Source organism: Trachurus japonicus, chromosome 19 (genome assembly GCF_045865225.1).
Source record: "Trachurus japonicus isolate A0001 chromosome 19, Traja_1.0".
In the NCBI taxonomy this organism is placed as follows: Eukaryota; Metazoa; Chordata; class Actinopteri; order Carangiformes; family Carangidae; genus Trachurus; species Trachurus japonicus.
The window spans coordinates 19,091,102-19,118,768 of NC_140925.1; the positions used below are offsets into that span (position 1 = coordinate 19,091,102).

Sequence of the window (27,667 nt, forward strand, 5' to 3'; positions counted from 1 at the left end):
TGAAGCATGAATGTCGAGTTGGACACAATCATCGGCTGTGTCAGTTCTATTCTGGATCAATGGATCTTCATTAGTACACAAGAGGTGTCAGACTGCTGGACGTGGAGCGTGGGCCCATCGGAGCACGCTGGTGTCCACTGACACATGGTTTTTCTTCAGAGGCTTGATCCAGACATATACTCCACACACACATCATCATCTTTTTAACATTTCATAACTTATGTAGGTTAAAAAAATGTTTTTGCAAAAGCTCATTTTCCACTTATCTATCGGTCAGATCATTACAGTGAATGGGTTTGGCAGCTCATGTTCAAGTTCAACGGTACACCGTGTCTTTGTCAGTGATCTGATACGGGTTTGGCTCTTAGCGCTGCATGGACATGATGAGAGGGCAATATGAAAGTAGGTTCATCACAATGGAAGCATCAATTAATTGACTGGTCGGTCCCAAACAGCCGTGAGCTCTAGGTTTAATTGGAGAGAAGCTTCAGTTCAGACGCTTGATGAGAGCGAGAGAACAGAGACGTGATCAGACCGATTGTACTGGGAGTCAGTTAAATTAATTAGAACAGTGGGACAGTGGGTACAGTAGCAGTGGAACATGGATTCAAGGAATTTGTGTGTGTATGTGTGTGTTTCTTCCTGTCTTCACACGCTTGTGTTTTGTGTGATAAAATATGAAAAACAGCACTGAAAGCTCCACTGTGTGTTTGCATCACATCCTGCTACAACTTTCTCTCCGTTCGAGACAAATTAAAACTTTCCGGGATCATCGAGAAACCAACCAATCACTCACTATCAGACGGCTGCACCCACCAGACAGTGAGACGTGATCACACAAGACACACACACATCCCCTCCAGAACTTATTCCAACTTATAAAACCCCTCCAGCCTGGACCAATTATCATGATGAACAAGCCGTGAAAGAATTAGTGTTCTAACACATGTATGTATTTGCACTTTGACATTTCCTGTCCAGCCAAACTCTGTTAAAGCAGATAACAGCGGCACGGCCGTTTCGGCTAATGCTGTGTTCAAGGCAGGCTTTTGAAACCGTAAGTTACAGCTTCAAGTCACAACTACGACTTGGTAGCGTTCCAGGTAACCCGTAGCTCGTGTTTTTACCGTCCTGTTGTCTGTGAAAGTTCCCTATAACGGCCACTCGTAACTTCCGACCCGTGAACTCGTACCAGATCGAACTGGTATGACTTCACAGGAAGGAAAAACACAAAGTACGAGTTTCCTTGAACGCACCATGAGTTAGCAGCCCCCGCCCTTGTCAGGCATCAATTGGTCCTCGTGCTACGTCACCACATTCACGCGCATCCCTTGGCTGCACACACAGCCCTTCATGCCGTTCTCTCCCCTCATTGGATAACACTTGTATCCCACAAGGAAAATTTTCTCCTCGGGTTACAGCAGAGCAGAGTGACGGAGAGACTCGTGTTTAGGCTGAAATACTTCATGTAAGTGATTGCTGACGGAAAATAGGACTATTTAGGACTTATATTAACAAAAACATTCCACTGATACCTGCTTTAATACATTGCACATAAGTATGTTTTTGATACTTTATGCAGATTTTTTTTTTTTGCTTCATGCATATTTTTTATTCCACATGTGACCCTTGCAATGGACAACAACACATTCTTTGCGCTTTTATTTTGAAATCTAGGAATAAAAGAGCTTTTAAACAAACCCAAAGGTAAGTCAAATTTGTTGGAGGACATATTTGTGTGTGTGTTTCTGGGATGAAACTGGGGATGTTGATGGGTAATGGCTACTTACTCACAAGTAGCCAATATAATGACATTCAACACCGCCGTCCCTGTGGGACTCGGAGTGATTAAGAGGGAAAATTGAAAAAGAAACAGAGGGAAGCGAGAGATGTAAACGAGTGGAGAGGAAGGCGATACAGATGTAGGCCTGGATATAAATAAAAACAAGCAGTGAGAACGAGGGAGGGAGAAGACGAGAGCGGAGCCAGAAGAAAACGGGAGAGCCAGTGGAGACCCCAGAGAGGAGCGAGGAGCTGCAGCGTTGTGGTGTGTTGTTCAGTGTGATTAACTCCAGAGGAAGAAGCCTGCTGGAGGACTTACCGAAATAGCTGCTCCCTATTAAAATCAACTACTGCGACTGCCACTCACCTGGCTGCTGCTTAGCAATGCAAATGTACATGACACGACGCTATACGTTACAGCGTCTATAGGAGGAGTTTGTCCTTGTTCTAGTGAGACGCTGAGGTGAACAGACAAAGTCTTTGATTCAAAGGTCGGTGTGTTTAGAATATTGAGCCGTCAAAAGATTCATCTCAAGTCGTTAGTGTGATGAGGGAGGAGAGGTCCTCGCTGTTCAGACCATATTGGCATTTAGGTGAAGCGGCAGGTCAGATTTATAACATCAGAAGACAGAAGGCCTCCCAGAGCAGAGGGAAGAGCAGAGGGAAGTGTGAGTGTAGAAGTTACAGAAGGAAATCAAAGAAATCAGCTGAGCTGTGCTCTTCAGGTTCAGAAACACAAGTGTAAATATAACTACAAAAGTCAGACCTCCTGTCTTACACGGATCCGGAGACAATAAAGCAAAGGAGCTGATGAAAATGGGACTGAGCACATGGCTTAAAATGGAAAGACTAAGAAGACACAACTTCTAAAAAAGAGCTTCCCATGTGATCCACTCAGTGACTCTGGATTGTTCTTGTTTTTGCTTTTTTTTGGGGGGGGGGGGGGGTTAACACCACTGTTCACATGTCAGAGAAGTGATCATTTAAAAGTTATTGGTTATACTTATTTTTTAATTGTTTATTTAGACAGCGCACAGCTCAGTTGTGCTAGAGTTAGCTCAAGCTAAATTTCATCTGTAGTCTCTGGGCAGGAAACAGAGATCTGCTTAGACAAAAACACAGAACAGCATATTAAAAGACAACAATAACAACCAGATTATTCTACATTAAAGTCCAGTGTTTGAGTTTATGATTGATGGGTAAATGATTGGGTTTAGCCATGATTTCATCTTGAAACAGTTACAGGAGGTAAAAGTAAGAAGTGAGACAGTGATCCAGCTCCACACCAGACTGAACAGCTCTTTTCTGGACACAGGTGTGTTTGTTTATGCCAGACATCCCATAATGAATACTTAAATTAATCAACACATTCTTCAGCAGGAAGAGGTTGAAGTAGTCGAGTAGGAGGAAAAAAGTGAGGAAGGTCAGGTTGTAATAAACACACCTGCATGAATGTGAGCAGCTGGAAGCCACAGAGCTGATGAATGAGACAGTGATTGTGAAGCTGCTTCAGTGCAACTTCAGTGCTTGATCTGAATCTCTTGGCTCCAAAAAGCACACGGTCACACCTCTGACTTCAGGCCAGGTGTTGAACTCACTGTTCACCTGCCTCACAATACCACTCAGACCAACCATGTACCTGAATAAAGAGGTACCAATCACTGCACTTCTTCCAATTTCTGCTCTGTTACAGTGACCAACAGCAAAAATGAACAATTACAACCTGGTACACAAGAAATGTTTTTTGTCTCTAGAGCTAATTTCTTCCTTCATGACGACTGTACTGTATACTCCACCGATTATCAAAGCTTAAATTTCTGTAAATATGAGGGCCAGCCACTTTGAGTGACAGTTGGGTGGGTGAATGTCTCAAACCAGCATGCATTGTCTTTTGCATGTCTTTTCATTTCTATTTAACACAACTCATTTTAAGACCAATACACCCATGGGTGCCCACAATTGTGTTTGTTATTAAAGGGATAGTTCAACATTTTGGCAAATTGGCCCATTGCCATAACCTCTATTGTTTTAGGAGTAGGTTCGTTACCTTTAATTGTCGGTGCAAGCTATTTTAAGAACGGGGGAGCAGAGCTGCGAGCTGCTAATAACGGAACGTTACAAGACAGAGTTGTTTTCGAGGCAAATACAGAGACTTTTTCCGACGGGAACGCGGATCAGCGATTTAGCATGAATTTACATCGAAAACAACTCTGTCTCGTAACGTTCCGTTATTACAAGACAAAAGCCATGGTTCCATCCAAAGTGATTCGAATTACTGGGAAATGCGCATTAAAAGAAATTCGAATCATGTGTGTTTCCATCTACTTCATCTACTTTGCCGTGGCGGTGCGCCACAATTAATTACATGTTTAGTGAAACCCTGATGTTGTCTTGTGAGTGAACTGCAAACACGGGAGCAGATGGGGTGAAAGTGTGCTACGTCACACTTAATTCGAATCATCAACCAAAACCCGGCCATAGCGAGCGTATTTCAGTTTGTGCAAATCAGGGGATTTTAATTCGAATCACAGCGTTTCCATCATCATTTTCCGATGCGATACATCTCGATGCGCATCTAAACAGCTGATGGAAACGTACCTAATGTAGGTGCACAACGTGTCTTAGCTTCAGATGGTGGGCATCAGATATCAATACAATACTTATCTTTACTCTGATGTTCACAAAAGTTTGATTCAACTTTTCTGCATTGAGTGAGGCGGTCAAAAGCATCAATTAGTAATAAGTTGCAGGTTTTCTATGTGAATGGTGGTTAGATATCCAGGATCATCCAGGGATCATAAACTCAATCAGTTGCTGTCAGACTGACTGACACACACACACACACACACACACACACACTGCATGAAAATAATCCTGCAAAAGTTGTGACTTGCGCTTTTTCTTCTTTTTCACTTTTCGACTCCTCATCACAACGCGCTCTGTCACAGGTATCAAAGCTTCGTCAGCCGTCTCTCATTCTTCTGCTGCATTTTACTCTCATACACTGATTCTTTCACCTTCCTCTCACTCTCAGTCTGTATTGTGTATTTGATTTAACTTCCATTCTTATGAACATTTGATTCAAGGTATACTCTCAAGCACTGCAGTTTGGATGAGACCAATTTAACCCTTGAATTTCTCATTCAATTTCCCCGGTGAATCACCAATGTAGCCCATTTCCAATTCCACAATCACAGCACGTTTGAGTTCAAACACCAAAAACCCAGACAGTCTGTGAACTAAACTGTATTTTTTTGCTCTGACAAAAAGCTGCGCTGTGATTGGCTGATGTGATAGCGTGAAAGTGTTGACACCTTGACCTTTTTACAGCTACAGGTTAGAAAACTCTGTGGCTGAGTATAAATCGATGACATGACTTTATCAATGGATTTTATGTCTCATGTTGTAAGGTTGAATTGTTCAACTTTTTCCCCCCCTGACATTCAAGATGAAACTTTTGTTGATCCACAAGGGGAAACTCAGCAGTTTGAGCTGTGGGGAAGAAAGAAAGAAAAAGAAATATGGAACACACTCACAAATAACAACAAGAAACAAGAAATATCTATATAAAGTAATAAATATAGAGAAGAAATAACATGGGGCACAAAATAAAACTGTCTTATATGAAAATGTGACCAAATATGGATCCTGCTGAAAATGTAGAGGAAAATAAATACAACATGACAGTCAGTCACTTAACTGATTTATCCATCCATCCATCAATCAATAATATAGTGTTGTACAGCTCTGTTCTTCTATGCATCCATTTGTCTATCTGCCATCACCATCAGCTCTGTTCTATGAGATCAACTTTACCTCAAACAGCCAAACACTGATCCAATAACGCTGCCTCTTTGCTCCTCTACCTCACACACACACACACACACACACACACACACACACACACCAAACAGAACACCATGTAAATAACATTACTGAACACAGCTCAAGGCATTTGGAGGCTGGCTGCCTCCACTGAGCTCCACAGGTCACCAAGAGGAACCAGAAAATAATAATTTTCAATGTTACTTTTCCAAAATGCACTTTTGTTACCAGAGAGATTAAAGTATTAACACTTCTGAAATGATCAAAATGAAAAATGATAAAGGGAATAAAAAAAAAGGAAAAGTGACTTATTGAATAGAATATTGTCATCGAGCTGCAACTGATGATCCTGATCAGTTTAAGTCCCACAATGCATCTGTTTATCTCAAATCTGCAGTACTGTACTTTTTTTACTGTTCAAACAGCTGGTGGCAAGCCTGAGACGGAGGAACGTTGCTCACTGGGAAAACATGAGGAATGATGAACTCCCACTGCACCTGTCTGAACTCAAACAGCTGATCCGTCGAGTAATACAGTGTTGTAATTTTTTTTAAAAAGTGTACATTCAAACTGCTGTTGGCCTTTTTTTTTTTGCTAAAAAATTGATAAAAACATTTTTGTGTCTGGCTCCCTCTCAGCTCAGCTTCTGCTCCTGGATGCAGATAGCTACCTCACACAACCCCACATCAAACAACTCCAACTATCACTTTAAGCTGAGACACTTTTAACTTGGACACCGCAGGATGTGCTGCATTTATGCAAACCCACAGTGACATTACGTGTTGATATGCAATTTTTTTTTATTTATGCAAATACATGTAGCCCCCTTTAAAATCATAACAAAAATACAGAACAAGGGGGTGAGAGCTGTGAGCAAAGAGAGAGGAGGGGGGGTGGGCAGGACACAAAGACTGTGGGGAAATGGGATTCATTACAATTCTCCCAAGAAATGATGCCTGTAATGGACGAGGCAGCGTCAGAGCTGATTTGTATCTGTTGAGGAGAGTTGGGGGCCGAGGGCCGAGGCCCTTCAAATTGCTAATCAAAGCCGGCCGAGAAGACTGACAGCTATTCTCACTGGGCGTCTGCACAGGGCTCATTCACTTCTATGAGTCGCTGTGTGTGGAGTTGTAATGGGCCCAAATGAAGCTGGATATTTGCATCTCCTTTGATTTGGTAAAGGTCACTGCTGACAGGGAGGTCCAGGGGACTGTGGACACACACACGCACACACACACATGGGAATCTGATTGGAGATGATACTTTTACACTCTTTACCTTTTGTCTAAATCCTCTAAAATGAGGCTCTTAATTTCTTTCTTTCGTCCCCTTTGTAGTTTTTTTTTCAAATAGAATACCGTGTCTATAGATGGCCTGTTATTTATATATAAATTATTCCTTATTTACAGTAATCTTTATTTACGCTTAAGGCTATTTTTCCTTTCTAAATGCTTTGCTCCATTGTGTGGCAGTTCTTCTCAGTATGACAACACTTTATCTTCAAAAGTCCTTCACCTGTCACTCTGTCTTCCTTCCATTCTCTTCATATTCCTCAAAACACAAGCAAATAAACATCCAACTCTCTTCTTAATTTAGCAACATAGACCAACAAGAATGAAATAAGTTAAAATGCAGGGTTAAAACTTTAAGGTTGGAGTAACAGGCAAGGATTCATCCTAATAGGTCCCTATGAATATACTAAAGTAAGGATGTGTGTGTGTGTGTGTGGGGGGGGGACTGTGATTCAGCCCCCCTGGGCTCTGCTGCCCTCTTTGTCTTTGCTTTTCTAATTGGCATCTGAGTGCAACCAAACAGTCAGAGGAACATCACTAATCATTCATCTAACCAACTCTAATAACCCTGCTGTCCGTCTCTGTCCCCGTCCCTCATCCAGCACCTCTCTCTGTCCCAACCACCAGTGGTCATCACAACCTGCTAAACAATCTTCTGCCTCATCCACTCAGTGAATTTCTACTGAAAAACTTCTATCGTCTTTTTCAGTTGAAATATTGAGCTTGAGGATCCAGAGTCTGTCTTGCTGGAATAGACAGGAGATCTGATCTCTGTGAGCTCATCTTACAAAACCTGAACAGAAATCTTAGAAGACATTATAGTAGCTACTGTTTTTAGCTGTGACTGTGCTGCCTTTTATGGATTTCATCATCGGTAACCCAGAAATTACCCTCTTTCTTTCTTTTCTTTTCTTTTTTTTATTATCATGGGCTAATTCTGTCATATAATAATACTGTATTTTAGTATTTTGTACTGGAGAGAGTCATTTATCATGTGTATGTATCTGTGAATATTAAACAGCCTATGCTTATTGGACTGAGGAAATTATAACACCAAAAAAACAGATTTCCATTTAAACATGTTTACTTGTATTTTACCTTTACAGTATTATATTTTCATTTAGCTGCTTCAGTTTCAGGGACCTGGTATTGTTTGTGTCGTAATGTAAAACTGTGACAGAACCATTATTAAATATTAACAGCAAAATATATTGATATTTTTACTGCTATCACAGGCCAAAATGTCTGCTGTGAAAGATTCCCACTGATCACACCGCTCTCCATTAATTTCCATTTAGTCAAGAAATTATGATTTACAGCTGACTAATTTCACCTGCTTTGTTTTAGACTGCTGTTTTTGTTATTGCCCTGAAGCTAATGAGCAGTTTGTTATGTAAATGAAATCATTTCAGTGTTTCTAATGTGGTTTGTTATTCACTGTTGTGCATTGACTTCCATCTATTGTTCAAGTTGGAAAAGCTCACTTGCAGTTTAAACTGAGTGTCACAAAACCCAGTACGATGGCCAAACTCTTCTCCTAGCTATCCTTTTCAGGTTTTTTTTATATCACTGTGAGCTTCCCGTAGACTTCGTAAACAGGATGCAGTTTACATGCATGAAGCTTTATTTCAATACCAGGGTAAATGCACTCAGCAAAAACAATCAATATTACAGTTGCTTTATGGATGCGGCGCAGCCATTCTGTTCATCTGCTCGGTATTAACTCGACGGTTGGTCGGCTGGTTAAGTGACAGACATAGAAGCCAGTCACGGATCAATATGGAGCTGGGTAACCCTCAACTTAAAGGTCATCCAGGACCAATTACTGTTTAAAGTCCAATAACAGTATCGTAAAGCTGTGTGTGTAACATTCTACGCTGACGATGAAGCTAAATATTTTATAAGTGACGCCTGAATTACTGCTGCACTTGAGGTCAAGGAGTTTTTCATTTCTGTGTACAAATGTAATTTTGTGACATCACAGCTTGTGTGGAAGCCAGTCATCACTCAATCTTATACTTAGAGAACTTGAAACCTCCAGCGCACCTACACTTGAGCACTGGACATTGTGATATCAAGTAGATAAAATGTTCAAACACAGGAATCTCTTCTGTTTATAGATAATCCCAATTTCAATAGGTAGAAATCCCATTGCATGACATTGGTTGACTGTATAGTGGAGGCTCATGTTTGCCTATAGCACACTGGTCCGTGATGTTTCAGATTTTTATATGCTGTGGAGAGGATGGTGGCAAAGAGGAGAAGATGACCGAAGACTGTGACATTTAAATATCAAACTATAAAAGAATTTCCTCTGCTCTAAAATGATGATGGATGCCTAATAAACACAACACAGACTCTACAATGACCACCTTTTGTCTTTCAGCGCACATCAACTAAAACACACAGCTATGTGTCACCTCAAGTCCACTTATTAAAGCAGCAGCCGACGTATGACCTTATATGTTCTCTGATGCATTAATGCATGAGGGAACAGACAGCGACAGAGGGAGAAATTTCAATTATTCTCCAGGCATACAAAATGGAGTCGCAGCAAACATTTTCCAATGTCACGTCTCATATCAACAAATCAAAGCTCTCCACCCCAAGGAGAGCTGGGCAGTCAGTAACATTTACTCTGGTCAAAACATGTGGAGCACTAAATGTCTGTGACTGAAAACGTTGTGTCACTCTGACAGACCCTCTGCTGTGTTGTTGTGTGCATGTGGCGCCAAACGGGTTCAGTCCTGCAGCATCAGAAACATCAGACTCACTCATTAGGCTTTGTGCTGTGAACTCACAGCGTGGGCCGTCGGGGTGAAAACACACGCGTTTAACCTACACACACACACACACGCGCTGTAGATTGTACGAGCGGGAAGGATTCAGGACTGGGTGACGGTTCAAAATCAATTTATTCCAGAGATAAGAGCATAAATCTCACACACACCTGACACACAGGTGGAAAAACAATGAAGCATTGAAAACAACTGTAGAAATCATTCTAATTCATTATTCAGTAAGATTATATATAGACGTGTTGTTCCAAAAATGCAGGCAAACACACACACACACACATCACTGTGCAAACAAAAAATAACGAGACAAACACACACAGAGACAAACTCACTGCCTCCAAAAGGTGGTTTTAATTTGTAATTACCCTTTCCAGCTCCCTGGAGTATAAACTCTTAATATTAGAATGTGGTCCAATGAGACCTGAGCAAATGAGACAACACACATACACGTACACACACACACACACACAGTGAGAGAGAGAGAGCACCCTATGAAAACATGGACTCCGGTGTGCACTCGTGACCATATAAATGCAGATAAAGCATTGCCTGAATTAACATATGTAATTGGTATTCATTAAAAGGCCTTTGCATGAGCTTTATCAAACAGGAGTCCATCAGAATACTAACATCAGGACTGTAGCTCTACTGAGCACTGAAGTCAGCCCTCGTGGATCTGGCTGCAGCTTTTTTTGGTTATTACACAAAGCACTGACAAAAAATAATGCAAAATATTCATGAGTACAACGTTCATTTTTAAGCTCCATGTGAGAGCAACCGTTAACATTTGAACACTGTCAGAGCTTCAGATGGTGGCAGATGGAGCTAAATGTGAAAGACTGGGTGGAGATTCAACAACCAGCAGGGTTTGTGGGAAATGTGGTCGTCATGAACACCAGCAAGAAACACATCATCTTAGTTTATATACACATGCATCTCTGCTGTGGTCTGAACTGTGGCACAAGCCCTGCAACGAGCCACTGGCTGCATTAGTCCAACACACTTACAGGCATGTAATGTATGGACTGTGGAGCTGCTCTCATGTTGTGGTTGCATGACTTTACGCTCTATAAGCAGTGATCAATGGGCTGATGTTTGCGATCAATCAGCTTCCTGTTTAGTCAGTCTCTTTGTCCCGGAGGAGCTGACCTTATATTCGCCTGACCCACACCCCTGCACTTTGTCAGACGAGCAGAGACACGTCTGTGAGGAGACACTAATATAACTGTGTGTTAATGTTTGTGTGTGTGTAGGATGTTGGACACAGTATTGTGTTACTGATGGATTCATTTGCCACATTTGACAGTTCAGTTTGTTTGTGTTTTCTATATGTTGAGATTTCAACCCTACAGTATCTGCATCAATAACTGTTCATTTCATGGAGTTGAGATGAACATATGTTGTACAAAGTTTTCATTACAAGACTTGAAGTTATAGGTCTTTTCCAGTATCTGTATCTATCATGGAACATGAAGGAGAATTTAGCGGCCCTAACTCATCAGGTAATGGCGCTTGGTGTCGGCTAACTCTCTGAACAACCTCTGATCTTTATGCTCTGCTCACACAATGACACTCGGCCATGTTAGTCACCTGAAAATGTCACAATTATCACTCATGCGGTGAAAAAAGAAATGCCAGGAGCAACGACTGCCTGAGATGGTCACACACGACCACTCACACACATTTTGACTTTGGGTTGATCTGTATCTTGCAACTATGCACAGTGCCCAACTACGAAATGTCAGTAATCTTAGTGTATTTATTTGCTATAATGATAGAAACAAATGTTCAAAATGAAAACGCTAACCTGCTGATGTTTAGCACACCCCACAATCACAGTCTTATGCACACTAGCATCTGCTATTAGCTGACTAACTGAACACAAAGTACAGATGAGGCCATTGGCTTCAGTTTATCATCAAAGTTATTAAAATTCATCTTCTCTTGGGGCATGAATATATTTACCAAATTTCAAATCCATCCATTTGAATTTTTTCAGTCTGGACAAAACTGCCAAACCTTGATTCAAATTAAAATAACATATCAACATAACATATTAAATATTAAAATAATATTTTTACTAAAACAGAATAGCTGCATAATTCTTCAGGAAGCTCTTCAGATGCATTTTGTAGCAGAATGTGGCCATTGCCCAAAATATTGCAGGAGGTATTTTGTTGAGTGTTTGTAGCTCTGTAGCAGGAGTTTATCCACTGACTGTAAAAGTTTAAAGGTCATTTTGGAATCCCACCTCCCGCTTTTTATTTCCCATGATCCCCTGAGCAGATCAGCATCAAAGCTTTGCCTGGATCAACTCATTAAGGGGCTTCCCTCTGATCACAGCCCTGCACGGTGCTTCAACTTCAAGTGGTGTACTCGCTCTCTTTCATGTGTACACACACACACAGACACACACATGCAGGCAGGGGAAAAAAAACTAACATTCAATAGCATCAGTTTAGAGTTGACAAGTTTTATATATATATAAAAGCGAGACACCTCTTCTGAAAATGCTTTTTAGGAGAAATAAAGTGTCATCTTCTCTCTCCACCACCTGCTGCTCATCTGTCATGTCCAAAGTAAAACAGCAAAACTAATAAGGAGTTATCTGCAAAGACTTATATGACTGACAGACTTCAGGTGTTTTGGAACAGACTTATTTCCAATGGGTCTACTTGTATTTGAGGAGGCGTTTTTAAAGTTGAATCAAAGAAGTTGAGAGGAACAGATGAAGACAAACTCAAACACAAACCAGGAAATATACAAATAGAAGAAGCAAACTGTCTCATTATGATAAGATCAAGATCTCAAATACTCCAGCTGGTGTTTGACAGTCCATGGATGTGGCCTCCATGATGTCACCTACTGACACTCAGTGGGTTGCTCCGCTGTTGCCATCTTGGCAGTGTGTGTGACTCGACCTAACTCCTGGCTAATCCAAAAATGCAAAGTGGAGACTGGTTTGTTGCCAATGGGCCATTAGTTTAACCCTTTAAAATTCAAATAGCTTAGAGATAGACATTTTAACATCAAAGTCTGTGGGGATGGACCGACTTTTGGACTGAGACTCAAGTGGGCATTAGAGGAACTGCAGTTTTTGGCTGTGGGTGGATGGATGGATGGATGGATGGATGGATGGATGGATGGATGGATGGATGGATGGATGGATGGATGGACTTGGTTTTTTTCTGCAGCTTTGTGTCGTAACAAGTCCAAGACAACTGACTACACACATCCATAAAGGAGGACTGTAGTTGAGAGCCCCACAACTAAGTTCCTTCTTATTTTCTTTCTGGGTCCAAACTACAGTGTTTCCCTTCTTTGTTAATTATGCTTTCTTTCTGCCAGGCCTCCTCTCATCCTGCTTCACTTAGTGTTTTGCTGCAGCTCTCATAACGCCCCCGGCAACCGACACTCTTGATAGTAGTGAGATCAGTACTAATACAAGAGATAAGTGATCGCGATAAACATGATGAAAGCGGGAGCAGAAGCTTTTCCATGAGCAAGAAGATGCTGAAGTCGATACTGATTCGTCACTCACTGTAACATGTTGTTTGGCTGCATTGCATCCTGGTCTGTTTTCTGCCTCTGCAGGTGAATAAATTGGTCTTCATCAGCAGCAGTTCGCTCTCTGTTTGACTAGAATAAGATGGCAGCTCTCGAGAGAAACCCTTTGATTTTCAAACCTGACATTTACCGTTGATGTTTCACATCATTGAAAGTTTCTCTGCTGTCAAACTTCTTTGTGTCTGTTGGAAATATCAACACTTGGTGCTACCAGCGTCTTTGTTTGTTCAGGAATTAGAGCGGTTGACCAGAATGGACCCCAAACTGCAAAGTCTCCAGAAGCCGATGTGAACATGTGTTTTTGGATTAAGATTTTTCCATTAACGCTTTATCAGTGGAAGCGCACAAAGCCAAAATATGAATATTCATAGATGCTGTGAAGTCATCAAGATGAAATATTCAACGCATTTGGGATATTCAAAGTGTCTCCTAATGAAGGGGGCAACATAGCTTGAGTAAATCAGAGACCTGCAGGCACTTTGTGAATCTAGTTCAAGACGAGCATTAATTCAGCAGGATTATTTAGAATTCATGTGGTGACAACAGCCCGTGCGCGTTTAAACCGTACCCACACACAGACACAAACACAAACACACACACATCCTCCTCATTTTCCTATTTCCATTAAATTCTCACTTTATTTACACACCTTGACCTCTATTTTCCTGAAGGTGTCGAGCCAGCAAAAAGCACAAATGCAGAAGTGACATTTTCATTGGAAGCATGCAGTGCTTTTTCTCGATTTCTTTCACTCTTGTTGTTCAGGGTGAGAAAGCAATTTGTGCACATAAACTATGAAAATTTCCAGAGCCATTGTGCACACGTCACAAATCAAGAGGGTGCTCTGTGGAAAGGATATAAAAAAGAAAAAGAGGTCAAAGCATCTGCACACTCATCAGGTACCTGGTTTATTTTTGGTCACTCAGGCCTTCGCCACAGCAAGTGAAATGCCAAACACACACACACACACACAAAATAAATAATCTCAGTAGGGGAGGAGACGTCATCTATTATCAATCCGCACACCTGATGTGACAGAACGCAGTAAACACACTCACAATTCTTAAGGTGCAACAATCAAGAATAACACAACGCATTAGATTAAAAACTTTTACTTTTAAAACAATGCAGATTAGATATGTTGTTTCTGATCAGAATCTATGTCATATCAAACCTAACCCTCCTTAATTTGAATTTGAAGTAACTTTGCCTGTATGCAGCAAATGAGCAACATCATTGGAGTGATATGATGAATGGTAGTGATGTGATATATTATGGTTGTCAGTGTTTAGTTGTCCTGCAGTGGAAGTGGACATTGAAGTGGCTCATGTTCACCATAGAGGTGCACCTGAGAGTCTGTAGGTTTACCATGCTATTGTATTCTGTTTGCAGTGTTGTGCCCCTTCATACAGAACTAGTTCAACAAGGTTCGGTTCGTACAGATGAATATGAACTAGTTTGCATGTGTTTTTTTCTACAGTAAATATATAGAGACTGCTAGAACCCCATCCTTCCACCTCCATCACCAGCTCCACTGCCACTACCAAAATAAATGAGCCATTGTACCACTGAAGAATCACAAAGATGAGTTACATCAAAAACAAACAAAAAACCAGTACTACTGTAAGATTGAGAATATATTTTACCACTTCAACAATTTGTCATATCCAGCTGAAATGAAAAACAAAAAACAAAAACGAGTCCAGTTAAGATTTTCTTACTTGGTGGGCACAGTTTGCAAAAAAGAAAAAAGTCTTCACTTCTTCACTAAAACTTCAAACTCAAACTCAATGCTTCAAACTCTCCATGTGCATTTGTTTTTAGCTAAGTCCGCTAAAAGGCAACCTGTGGGGCGATATCTACCAAGCTGGGTAATGTAAACAAGAGATTAAAGAGGTGTGTTTGTGCTGTTGTGCTGTAGTGCCGTAAAGCGGTCCATGTTTATCATAAGACGAGAGCTGAAACACCAGGTCAGAGGCGCTGATCTTGCAAGGTTGGTTTTTGGCCAAGAGATGCTAGGTGGAAGACAGAGAGGCTCCATTTTCCCTATAACAAGTAATTTAACCATCACAATTACTCTAAAGTTGTTTAATTAAGGTAAAAATCTTGCATAGTTCCCCTTTAATAATTTCTGATATTTCAGTCTGGACTAAGGTCCAGCCACTACAGCAGCCTTTCTCAAAGCGGGTGCCGCGGCACACTGGGGTGCCGTCTGACTGCGTCAAGGGTGCCGTGAAAAAAATACCTCTTCCGACATTTCATAGAATACATTCTCTTTATATATGCAAAGGGGCCGTGTCCACCGTCTACTTTCCATTCAGATCCTATGGAGCTCGGAAAAAAGCTGTCGGAGTTTCCTTTTTTTGTTGCGGCGCTCAGAGCGCTCAGAGTTGAAATATATATCTATGTATATACCAACTGCAAAATGGCTATCAGGACGATCAGGAAATCTCCCGGTCGGCCGCCTAGCCAATATGCTCCAGCGAACCAACAAGCAGGTTGCCCTGCGCGGGTATGCGGCCTTTATGACCAGCCTCAGTGAGTCTAATGTAAGTCAATCATGTTCTCATGATATTCTTCAAGGTTTCCTTTAATTAATTGATATTTACAGTCCAACCATTATTTATACCACTTCTTGTCTTTTTACATCTCACTCATGGTTGCGATAGTGACGCAGACTCCCATCAATCCAGACTACTAAATGATTTTTGTTTAGCCTCCTGTCTTTATCTAATTCTTTTTGTTCAGATATAACTGAACTTTCATGACCAAACATATAAAATAACCAGCAATGTTTGTTCGTTCTTAAATTGTAGAATGGCGCAAAGCCTCATGGGAAATGGGAAACGCGCTAGAGAAAAGTCACTGAGAAAGTTATCATTAAATTAGCGGCTACAGCTAAAAATAGAACGACTCACGGAAGCTAACAGCAAAGCTTATCAGTCCTGCCCGTGTGTCACGTTATTTATAAGTTATATTAATTTAACAAGACAACACAGTCCGTGCTAAGTGGGCCAGTACGTCGGTACCTGGTCGGTACGCGGTACCGTTACTTCTGGATTTTAACCACTTGAGAGTCGGAACCTATGGGCACCGAAGCATGTTGGTGAGTAGGACAAGACCCGAAACCGTGGCGTTTGCAGCGCGCTGTCAGTAAAATCCATTCGCAGAGCAGAGTAGGGAGGGGGAAATATACCTGACTGGATGTAATGTTATGGTCAGCAGCGTTAATGCTTGAGTGGCACTAATTGCAGCTCTTTCACCCCATTCAGCATTTCTGTAGCCTACTTTTAATACAAATCCATGATCTAACTGGTGCCCACTTCTGAAGGAAATAGCAAAATATAGCTACCCATATTTCTTATTTTTCTTATTCTAACCCTGCCCACCCCTTCAAGCGGCGCTGGCGGCTCGTTTCAGCAGCGTTCAGAGAGAGAGAGAGAGAGAGAGACCGCTCCGTGGACACGGCCGTTGGTCACGGGCATTCAGAGCAGTAGGGTGCGTGTCCACCGGACGCTATGAAAAAAATGCGTCGTACCAGGCTCACGTCTCACATTGATGGTGAGTCACAGCCTCCTCTCTCCTCTTCCACTGGTGGAAATTCTCTGATTGTTCGCAACGGAGTCAGAACGGAGCGGACTCAGCGGAGACTGCCGGTGGATATTCATGTGAACGCGTGCCTGCGCTGCGCGCATGTAGACCTTTCTCTCTTCCTCTCACATTGCGGATTATTGTGTGCGTGTGTGTGTGTGCATATGTAGGCTACAGAGGCACCTATGCATAAATACTGTAATACTGTCCCGTCTAAATAAACAGGACATTTACATTTAGGCTATGCAGTGTCATTTTGAATTATATTTTACACAGGGGTGCCGTGAGACTTTATGCACTTTTGAAAGGTGCCCTGACTGAAAAAAGTTTGAGAAACGCTGCACTACAGCATCACATTAAAGAGGAACTATGCAAGTCTGGACACTTTTGCTCTGTTTTGCTAACCCTCCATCTGGCCATGTGCATTTGTTTACAAAGAAGCTGGCAAAAAATCAATACATGGAGTGGTGGATAATGTTATATAACATATATGATGTTACGATGTGTATATTTGTGTAGTCTTAACCATCATAAACGGTTACGGAGCGCGTTTGTGTCACTGTACCGCAAAGACGAGAGCTGGGACACCAGGGCGGCGGCCAAGTACTACACTGATGTTGCAAGGTTGGCATTCAGCGATAAGACGCCAGGTGGAAGGCAGAGAGCCTCCGTTCTCGCTCGTAACAAGTCACAAGTCATGTAGTTAATGATCACAATTATTCCAGAGCTTTTTAATTAAGGTAAAAATGTAGCATGGCCACGGGAAAAATCCTGCTTAGTTCCTCTTTAACCTAACATTGGAGAAACACGACTGAGACGAGTCCATGAGTGAAGGTGGTGACAAACATCTTGGTGCCAAGAGTGGTTACATGCTGTCATTCCGACATACCACTATTCCCACATGCCATCCTCATATTTTGGGGAAAAAATACGCTATTAAAGGAATTGTCGGAAAGGCAGGACGTTTAAAAGAAGAAAAAAAATACCTTCATTCCGACCATAGGAGGCAAGAATTGTCGGAATGATGGGATGTTTGATAGAAAATGAGCAAATATAAGTGTTGCCATTTAGACAATTAGAGGCCTATGTTGGACTGGTGGGATGTTGGAATGGTGGTTGCCCCCCACCAAAGAGTGAGTGAGTTCTGGGGTCGTCGGCCGCTCGCAGTGGGTCATCCGCTGGTCATCCGCTGGTCACAGACATACACAAGTGCGTTGGACACGCCCACAGCACACAGGGCAGGACACATTGATCAGCAGGAGCAGAGATCATTTCCCGTCTTTCACACTTCACATATAAAAACCGTGACCTCCAGCTCAGCGACCAGCGCTGGATGACATCAGATTGAAAGACGTTCACTTATTGAATCTTCTCCTGATCGTTCACACAGCTGAAGTCGCTCACGCTGCATGATCGCTCCGTTCACATGCTTATTATTTATTCTATAGATGATGGGAACTCTCTAATGCACAGAGGGGCTGGATCACGTCCTCCCTCAGCTGCACCAATCATTAACAATTAATAAAAAAAAAAAAAACTGTTTCCACGCCAGAAAATCACGCTCCACTCATCCTGTCTTCATGTCGTTCTGCCGTTGGCTTGGTGACCCCCGTGCACATCACGTTCCAATCAATACTCATTCTTACATAACAAACATCTGTGCGGTTCTGCTGTTCACACACACACACACACACACACACACACACACACACACACACACACATCATACACACACACATCATACAGGCTCTTATCAGTGTAAAGAGTCTGAATCCATCGCTCCCACCCACATATCACCCATCTCTCTCTCCCTCTCTCGTATGATCTTCATTCCTCCATCCCGTACCTGTCGCCTCTCTCTGTTCCCTCCTTCCTCTTCCCCAAAACTCTCTCTCTCTCTCTCTCCCTCCTACCTCTTTCCTCTAAACCCATCTCTCTCTCTCCCCCTCTCATCTTTGGTCCTGAGCCAATCATTTCTCCTCCACCCTTCCACCTCTCCCTCCCCCCACCTCCTTCCTTTCTCTCCTTCTTCCTTTCTTTTCTGTCGGCCTCCTCCCCACTGCCCTACATTCACTCTGTTCTTTTCACTCTCTCTATTACACTTTCTCCCCCTCTCTCTCCCCCTCTCTCTCCCTCTCTCTCTGTCTCTCTCTCTCTTTGATATCCAGCACGCAATAGAGTGAAAATCAGAGGGAAGTGGAGGAAGTGTTGAGTTTGCTCCGGAATGACACGACATAAAGGAGGGGATTTTGGGAGAGGCGATTAGCGGAGAGCAAAACAAAAAGTCCCTTGTCAATCTGGCTTATAATTCCATTAAAAATTGTACATGTGGTCGTTTACTTTGAGAAAAGCTCCTATAATTGGCCTCAGCGGTGGCATCTGTGTGTGTTTATCTTCACTTTTCTATGTTTTGTTTTTCCACGTGTATGTGTGACTTTGTGTCCATGCATGTGTGTGTGTATGAGCTGTAGTCTTTAGCAGTGTGTGCCCGGCTCAGCTCCTGGTTTTGGCATCTCCAGCGCAGGTTGGGATTTAAACAAATGAAGAGGCGAAGCTGGAGTTGGACCCCGCTGACTCCTGAATCTTTCTGATGCAAGCAGACGCTCACAACAGACAAACACATGCCAACAAACACACACACACTCGTACATACACATACACGACACAGAAATTTGCAAACAAGTGTGTTATCTATGCCCAAGGCGCAAGGGGAGGGCGGGGAAGAGATGCTAAGAGACGGGAGAAGAAAGGAACGGCAAATGGGGGGGGGCTCGGGGGTTGTGTGTGTGTGGAGGGGGGGGGACTCGTGCATGTGTGCCCATGCGTGTGTGTGTGTGTTGAGGGGAAATGCAGAAAAAGCTGGGGACAGACAGACAGACGGGGATGAGGGGGAGCGATAAGTGGATGATGAGCAGGAGTGACCGCAGCAGATGTTGACTGTCCTCCATCAGCCAGGCAAACATATTTGACATGCAGCAACACACACACACACAGAAGTGAACACAGAAAAACAGAGAAAAGTCATTTCAATCCATTCTATTTCATTTTTACTCTCCTGTTTATATTTTAACCCTCCTTCCAGGCTTTTTTCCTCTGGGGATGATGGGAGATGCAACTGACTACCCCCCCCCCCCACACACACACACATACACACTCCCCACTCAACCCCCCCGTCACCACTCTCTCTCTCTCTCTCTCTCTCTCTCTCTCTCTCCCTCTCTCTGTCTATCTGGCACTGAGCAGAGGTAAACAAAGGAGGAGATCTCATTTGGTTCCTGAACTGTTGCAGCGGTGCAGCCACACACGCTCTCTCACTTCATCTCCCTCTCTCACACTCACACTCACACACACACACACACACACACACACACACACACACACACACATACTCGCGCCACAGCGCAAAGGAGTATTGGCAGGGGGGGTGAGATCCTAGCAGTCCTGGACCGGTCTTCACTCACACCTGCCAGCACTGACAGGGCAGTGCTTCAAGAAGAAGAGGAGAAGGAGAAGGAGAAGGAGAAGAAGAGGTGATAACGAGTGGAGGAGGGAAAAGAGGGTGAAGAGCTTAAGTGGAGCGTGTCGTTTTGTGTCTTGTTGAATCTCCTGGATCGAGCCCAGCACGAGCTGATGATGGAGAACACATGAGGAAGAGACACAGCCGCGGGGACACTCAGGGGGAAAAAGATGCTGCTGAGTAAAGTTTGTGGATATTTTTCCAGAGGGAATTTTTAGCCCTTGAACTTTGGGGGGAAAAAATCAGAGCGGAGGGTCGACTGTGTGCAGACTGCAGAGACAGAGAAGGTGAGTTCAGGGATTTTCTACATTAAAATTCCCAATGACTTTCTGTTGTATTCTGTTTCATGGTCTAAAAACACATATGTGCCTTTTGGGTTTACATACAGTCAACCGCTGGTCGTTACTTCGTCTGTGATCCTGAACGATTCATTTGCCTTAAGCTGCTCGTCTAACATAGAAGAGACAGTGATGACGTCCGTCTGTGTGATCGCAACCTCAGATAGTGATTCTGACTGACCTGTTTAAAAAGTCCTCTGTCCTCTTTCCATCATTGATTCTATAAGTACGTCAGATCAATAGATGCATCATTTGTTTAACACTCTATATGAGCCTGCTGTAAATGAGTTTGTCTGCTCTGGAGATGCTGTCCCTGCAAAATGTAACTTTATGAACACTGAGAGCAGATGACAGGTTGTGTTTGTGTTGTGTATAGAAGGATGCTCTGTCTCTGACACTCTGTCTCCAAACTCGTCCCCCTCCCCCCTCCTGTTCAAAGCCTGCAGGTGGGACGTTGGATAAAAGGGCTTTTCCCAGCAGCATGGCAGTCACCAACCCTTCCTCCTACCACCTTCTCCTCTTCTTCTGCTCCTCCTTCCTCATCGCTCAGCCTGCCCTCACCCAGGACCCGTCCGTCACCACCATGACGGTAACCAAAGGCGACGCCCTCATGGTCCCCACCACACTGGCCAACCAGACCACCGCAAACTACGTGGAGACAACCCAAAACACCCCCCTGGAGACGGGGTTGTCCACCCCCATTAGCGGTGGGGACGCAGACGACGAGGATGTCCCTCCAGCGGGTGGGACGCGTTGCCAGGGTTACTATGATGTGATGGGTCAGTGGGACCCGCCGTTCAACTGCAACGCCGGCATCTTCCTGTACTGCTGCGGCACCTGCTTCTACCGCTTCTGCTGCCAGTTCCGCCAGCAGCGGCTGGACCAGAACATCTGCTCCAACTACGACACGCCCATCTGGGCCAACACCGGCAAGCCAGTGGCCACCATCACCGAGGGCCAGGAGGACCAGGAGCGGGACCGCACGCACCTCATCGTCTACATCATCTGCGGCGTGGTGGCCATCATGGTGCTGGTCGGCATCTTCACCAAACTGGGCCTGGAGAAGAGCCGCGGAGGGAGCGGAGGAGGAGGAGGAGGAGGAGGAGGAGGGGGAGGAGGAGGAGGAGCAGGGCCAACGCACTCTGACATCAACTCAAGGTGAGGAGCATGAGGGCACGCGTGTGTGTGTGTGTGTGTGTGTGTGTGTGTGTGTGTGTGTGTGTGTGTGTGTGTGTGTGTGAGGAGGTGGTCTGTATGTTGGTGACCGTTCTGTGTGTTCGCAGACACAAGCAAAAGGAAGTTTGTGTGTAGTTGTATAGCTATACATGTGAGGATCAGTTTGAGTTTTAACACTTTAAATCAGAGTGAGGACCTGTTGGGCAAGTGAGGACATTTTGGCAGATCCACACTTTCTCAGACCCCTTCCAAGGGCTGTTTGAGGGTTAAGACTTTATAATAACTAGGTTATTATAATAAGGTTTAAGTTAGGTTAAGAGTAATGGTTAAGGTTAGACATTAGTTTTGGATGGTTAAGGTTAGGGTAAGGGGCTGGGGAATACATTATGTCAATGAGTGTCCTCACAAAGATGGCATTACAAGGATGTATGTGTGTGTGTGTGTGTGTGTTCTTGTACTTACTACATTGTGTGGACCGGCGACATCATTAACCAGCAGAGTGAGGACATTTTTGGGAAGTGAGGACATTTTGGCCGGTCCTCACTTTTTCCAAGAGCTGTTAAGACTTGGGTTAAGACTTAAGGTTTAAATAAGGTTTAAGTTAGGAGTTAAGAGTAATGGTTAAGGTTAGGCATTTGTTTTGGATGGTTAAGGTTAGGGTAAGGGGCGAGGGAATACATTATGTCAACGAGTGTCCTCACAAAGATAGCATTACAAGGATGTGTGTGTGTGTGTGTGTGTGTGTGTGTGTGTGTGTGTGTGTGTGTGTGTGTGTGTGTGTGTGTGTGTGTGTGTTTGTGAATGCACGTATGTGTGTATATTTGCATGCACGTGGTTTCTGGTGCGTTGCAGTGTCGTTGGAAAGTTGGAAATTCTGACTTTGTAGAGGTTTGCTAAAAAGTCATTCAGAGAAAGATTTTGTGTTTCATCTGCGTTTTAACACACAACCTGCCAGCTTGGGATTTACAACTTCCAACACTGATTGTTTAGTTGTGGCCCTACTAACACTTGTATGCATGAGTGTGTGTTTGTGTGCGTGTGTGTGTGTGTGTGTGTGTTTGCTTGCACGTTTACAGTAAGTCTCTAATCCTGCTCCAACAACACATGTGACCAGCTGATTCCAACCTGTTCAGGTGTGTTTTTAATAAGGAAAGAAGCTGATCATCACGTTTGCCAAACTTTATCACAACACAAGCACACACTCATGTCTGTACACAACTATACACTCATAAAATTCATGTTCATATTTTGTTTTTGCTCATATTTTTTTTAATTGTTTCTAATTTGACTTTTTTTTTCTTTGTGCTTGTTTCTTTGTTTCTGCTTCATTTTCAATTTTCTTTTCTTATTCACATTCATTTTGTATTCCACCCCTTGTGTACCATGTGCTTTGCTTGTAAGCATGACTTATATTTGAAATAAACAAAAAAAAAATTGAAAAAAAAAAGATTTTTCTTTTGCTGCAGTAGGTGTTAAGCGTGGAGTAGGTGTTCAAAGAACTTTTGAAGAAAGGGAAGTCTTTGTGCTTCTGTGTGAGAATATTCCCTCTTTCATGTTTTTTTTTTCCCCCCTCACGTGTGCGAGGTTTCACGCTGAGCACGAGTCAAATCACTTCTCACACCTTCGGGCTGAACCACTGATAAACACTGGGCTGCATGGGACGCCGTTAAATTTTTCACTTCATTAAGCTGAGAAACCTTAATAAGGAGATGAAGCTTTTTCAGTTTGGCACCATGACTCTGCAGACACACACATGCAAACATGAGCACACACACACACACACACACACACACACACACACACACGTAAACACACACAGCTGCTGCAGTGAGGTCAAATACGTGGTCCAGGGTTCAATCTGTTCGCCTCAGGAAACCATTACGGCAAACAGCGCACAGCGTGAGCTCACGTCTCCACGCCTTCATCCCAAACCACCCAACCTCCGCTGGCTGAATCTTCCCCGCTCTCCCTCTCTGTTCTTATCTCTTGTTTTTCATCTTGTTTCCTTCCACAAATCTCTGTTTCATCTTGTGCCATTCGTTCCTCATACTTTTGATACGCCCTTAAAGTCTTCCTCCTCCTCCTCCTCCTTCTTCTCCTTTGTCCCTCTTTGTCCAGCTGTCACACCTCCGCCACTTTCTTTTCTTTCCCTTTTGGAAAAAGACGGGGCCAAATTTCAACCCCTGACTTCTTTATTTAATCCTCTCTCTTCTGCCACCTCATCCTCTCTGTCAGTGTCACACCTGACTCATCTTGTTCTCTCCTCTCTTTGCCTTCACTTATTTATTCATCCATTCATTCGTTCTCGTGGTTTCCTTTTGCATTTTATTTAGGATAGTGGACACACGCAGACAGCAGTGCTCTCCATCAACCAGAAGCTCTGCTTGCGCGTCTCCCCATTAACCTGAGCTGCGAAACTCATTCGGCGGATAACGCACACAGCCAGGATTAATATTTCCTGCAGGGTAGCACCTCACTGAAATAGAAACACTCCTACTGCATAAACCCCCCTCCCTTTCTCCCCCCCATCTCTCCCCCTCCTCCTCTGTGAGCCCATCTCGACAAGATTACCACTCCTCCTTCAGATTAAAGAAATTTCACCAAGATTACAGCTTTACCGTTTCTGGTCTGCTCTGCCTGCACGCTCCTTTAGTTATTAGCCTGCTGACATAAATCCCTGGTCCAAATGTGTACGTGCAACTAAGACCTCATGTACTGCACACACTTCATGAGGTGAAATACATACATACACCCTCCCACTTTGGAGCAGCATCTTAAAAGAGGCAACTTTTGCACTCCGCTCTCATGCCGTTGTATCAAACTCCCTGCATGCACCTGCTCTTTTTTTTTCTTTTTCCTCCACGATGTCTTCTTTTCCATCTCAACATCGTGCAAGCAGAGGGTGATTAATCCCACCAGTTCTCCAAAATCAGCTTTGAAACCTAAAATCTAAGGTGATCCTCATCTCAGATTACCTTCCTCCCACACACACACATACACACACACCTTCTAAGACAGCCACACTCCTTTCCAACCACGTCAGGTTGGATGTGTTTGCAGGCGGCGCTAATCCTCACCCAACAAAAGGGAACAGAGAGCGCCGCCTTAGGTCATATGTGTCACGTCTAATGAAAGGCTTCAAGTGGAGAGCGGCTGGCTTTACACCGAGAGAGTAAACAAACACTGATGACCTTCACGATTTTATGCACACACACACACACACACACACACACACAATCATATCCACGCATGCACATACTCTTTGTGATTTATAGTTCAATTAACAACAAGAATGATAGTGGTGGCATTTAGGCTTCAGTCAGGATAGCCACGAGGAGAGAGGCAGCGCCGAGCAGCGTCCAGTGTGAGAGGCCAAGGACCAACATGGTGGCAGCAGAGGTCACATGGTTCACACTGAGAGAGTGTGTGTTTGTGTGCACATGTGGGCCAGTGTAAGTGAGTGCACTCATGTGTGAGCATCTGTGTGTGTGTGGCCATTTGTGTGGCCCAGCTGCCGTCAATAGGGGAAACCTTGTATCTCCAATTACTAGACAACTACAATAAGACATCAAGATCAAATTGACTGACCTGATATCGTCGTGAAATCTGTTCAGACACCTTTGATTATTACAATCAGTCGTTCTTCGTTAAGAGAACGAGAATGGCTCTCTTGACTTTCTGGAGATACAAGGTTTTCACGTGGCATCAGCACTACGCGCTGATGGTTCTATATGTTCGACTGTTTGTACATTGCCTCTGTCCAGTGTGTGTGTGTGTGTGTGTGTGTGTTGTGGTGGGCTTTTTAGCCGAGCTGTTATGTAATGAAGGACACTGTCATTTAAAGGCTTTGACTGCTCTGCCCTGATTTAAGGTGGACAGATAAGCAATACTCAGTACAGTGTGGGCAGACATATGGACCATCGCTGCACGCAACACATGGTATCACTTTTCCATTTCACACACCATCATCCAACTGATGACACCTGGTTGTGGTGTCTTCGTGTTTTTAGGAGATGATGTGATTTGCACAGACAGTCTGGACCTTTATCGGCAACCGGTGTCTTTTTATTGAGCTGTGAACTCATTATTTTACCCTGGATATCAAATCATTTACTCAGAGCAACATTTAAAGGTGGTTATAGTTTTGTATTCGCAGGCATCACTTTAAATTTGTTATACTTTATAAAGTTTTATTAATGGAAATACTTCCTTAAAGGCTTTATAAATCAAATACAAACAACTTTTTGTAGACAAGCTGTGAGAAATCCCTTTAGCTTCTCTACTCTTTCATCTAGTTTAACCTGCTTTGACTTTTCTTCCGATTGTTCAGGAAGTTCTTACCGGCAGACAAATTATGCACAGACATCTCCTCTCTCCTCTCTTCTCCGGTAATTAAATCTAGTAAAAAAAAATAAATTAAAAAGAAAAACACTGAATAAAGCAGCTTCACATTAAAGATTAGTTTTCTACGACGTTGTTCAGCAGACACATGAGGTGTTGGACAGGCTGGGAGCTGAATATTTGCACAGCTTCTTTTGCTGATAATTTAAGATCCAGATCAAAGCAATGAAATCCCACAACCAGTTTAAGTTTAGGAAGACAATGTAAATCATTGGTGATAAAACTGCATTAAAAGTCACTTTTCACGACTTCTGATTGACAATACTGACTCATGCACAAAGAGGATGGGGCGCCATTATAGGGCAAATTAAATGAACAGTTAGAACATTTGAATGTAGAATGGTTGCATATCATAACTTATTAGTTTTTAATCTCAGTTTTTAATGGCCTATCAGGTTAGCAAGATGCTAATAAACAGTCCCTCCATTACAGCAGTCAACAGTAACAATTAAAACTCTCGACCTCCGAGGTCGGTGTTAATAAGTTGTTAATGAATTGGTTTCTGCTGTGTGCACTAATTGGAGGTAGATAATGACTCACTACAGATTAATGACAAAGATAATTATGATGAGATGATGTTAGTTAGGATGCTAATATTGCTGCTAACTTTTACTGCCTTATGAAGAACTTGATAAAACATATGAACTATACAAAAAACTCACTAGTTACAACTTCATTCACATGCTCTATGTGCTTCCACTCAACACAAATCAACATTCAAACTTTCTGTAGTGAAGTGAAAACCACAACCGGTGATTTTCCACAGGATTATTCCTCACTCTGTCTTAATTGCACAGATATTGTATCTACTTTTAACCCATTATGCCTCCTATACACTCACACAAGCTGCAGCACATCATAATGCACTGATAATGCCACAACCACTGTGATGCATTATCCAGATTTTTTTCCCCCCTCTGGTGAGCTTCTCCTCCCTGTTGTCACTAGTCTCACTGTGACTTCCTCTGGTCTTCAGAGAGAAGAAGAAAGACACAGCAGGCGTGAAGCGAGTCACAACCAGTGTGAGCTCTAAATACCTTCCCCTGTGAGAAACTACAATCCCCACCACCAAGAGGAAGAATTCACTTTCCAGAGTTTCCTCAAAGTTTCCACACCCTCAGCTCTCTTCCATCTCTGATCACCTCTAGGGTTCAGCTGTCACTGTCTGTCACCTCTCACCTGCCTCTGATGTGTGCATGAGCATGGCTGCATGCATGTATGCTCACGAGCGAACGTGTTAAAGTGTACACGCGTACTGTATGTGTGTCACCGCAGTATTCTCAGAGGGTTAGGACGTATATGTCCACAGCTTCCCGGCTGGATCAGATGTGACAATTCTCCCCCTGCAGCTGCCATACCTTCCTCTCCCCTCATCCACTC

General features: G+C 43.2%; 1 protein-coding gene across 1 annotated transcript in view; it reads left to right on the forward strand.

Annotated features, from left to right (window-relative positions):
• Positions 1 to 20,234: 20,234 nt before the first annotated feature.
• shisa8b (shisa family member 8b) overlaps positions 20,235 to 27,667 on the forward strand; it is a 35,869-nt gene continuing 28,436 nt past the window's right edge. The window contains exons 1-2 of the mRNA XM_085761745.1: positions 20,235 to 20,659; positions 21,150 to 21,868. Of these exons, the coding sequence (XP_085617871.1) occupies positions 21,192 to 21,868 (677 nt within the window). The 5' untranslated portion in view covers positions 20,235 to 20,659; positions 21,150 to 21,191. The remainder of the gene's footprint in view (positions 20,660 to 21,149; positions 21,869 to 27,667) is intronic.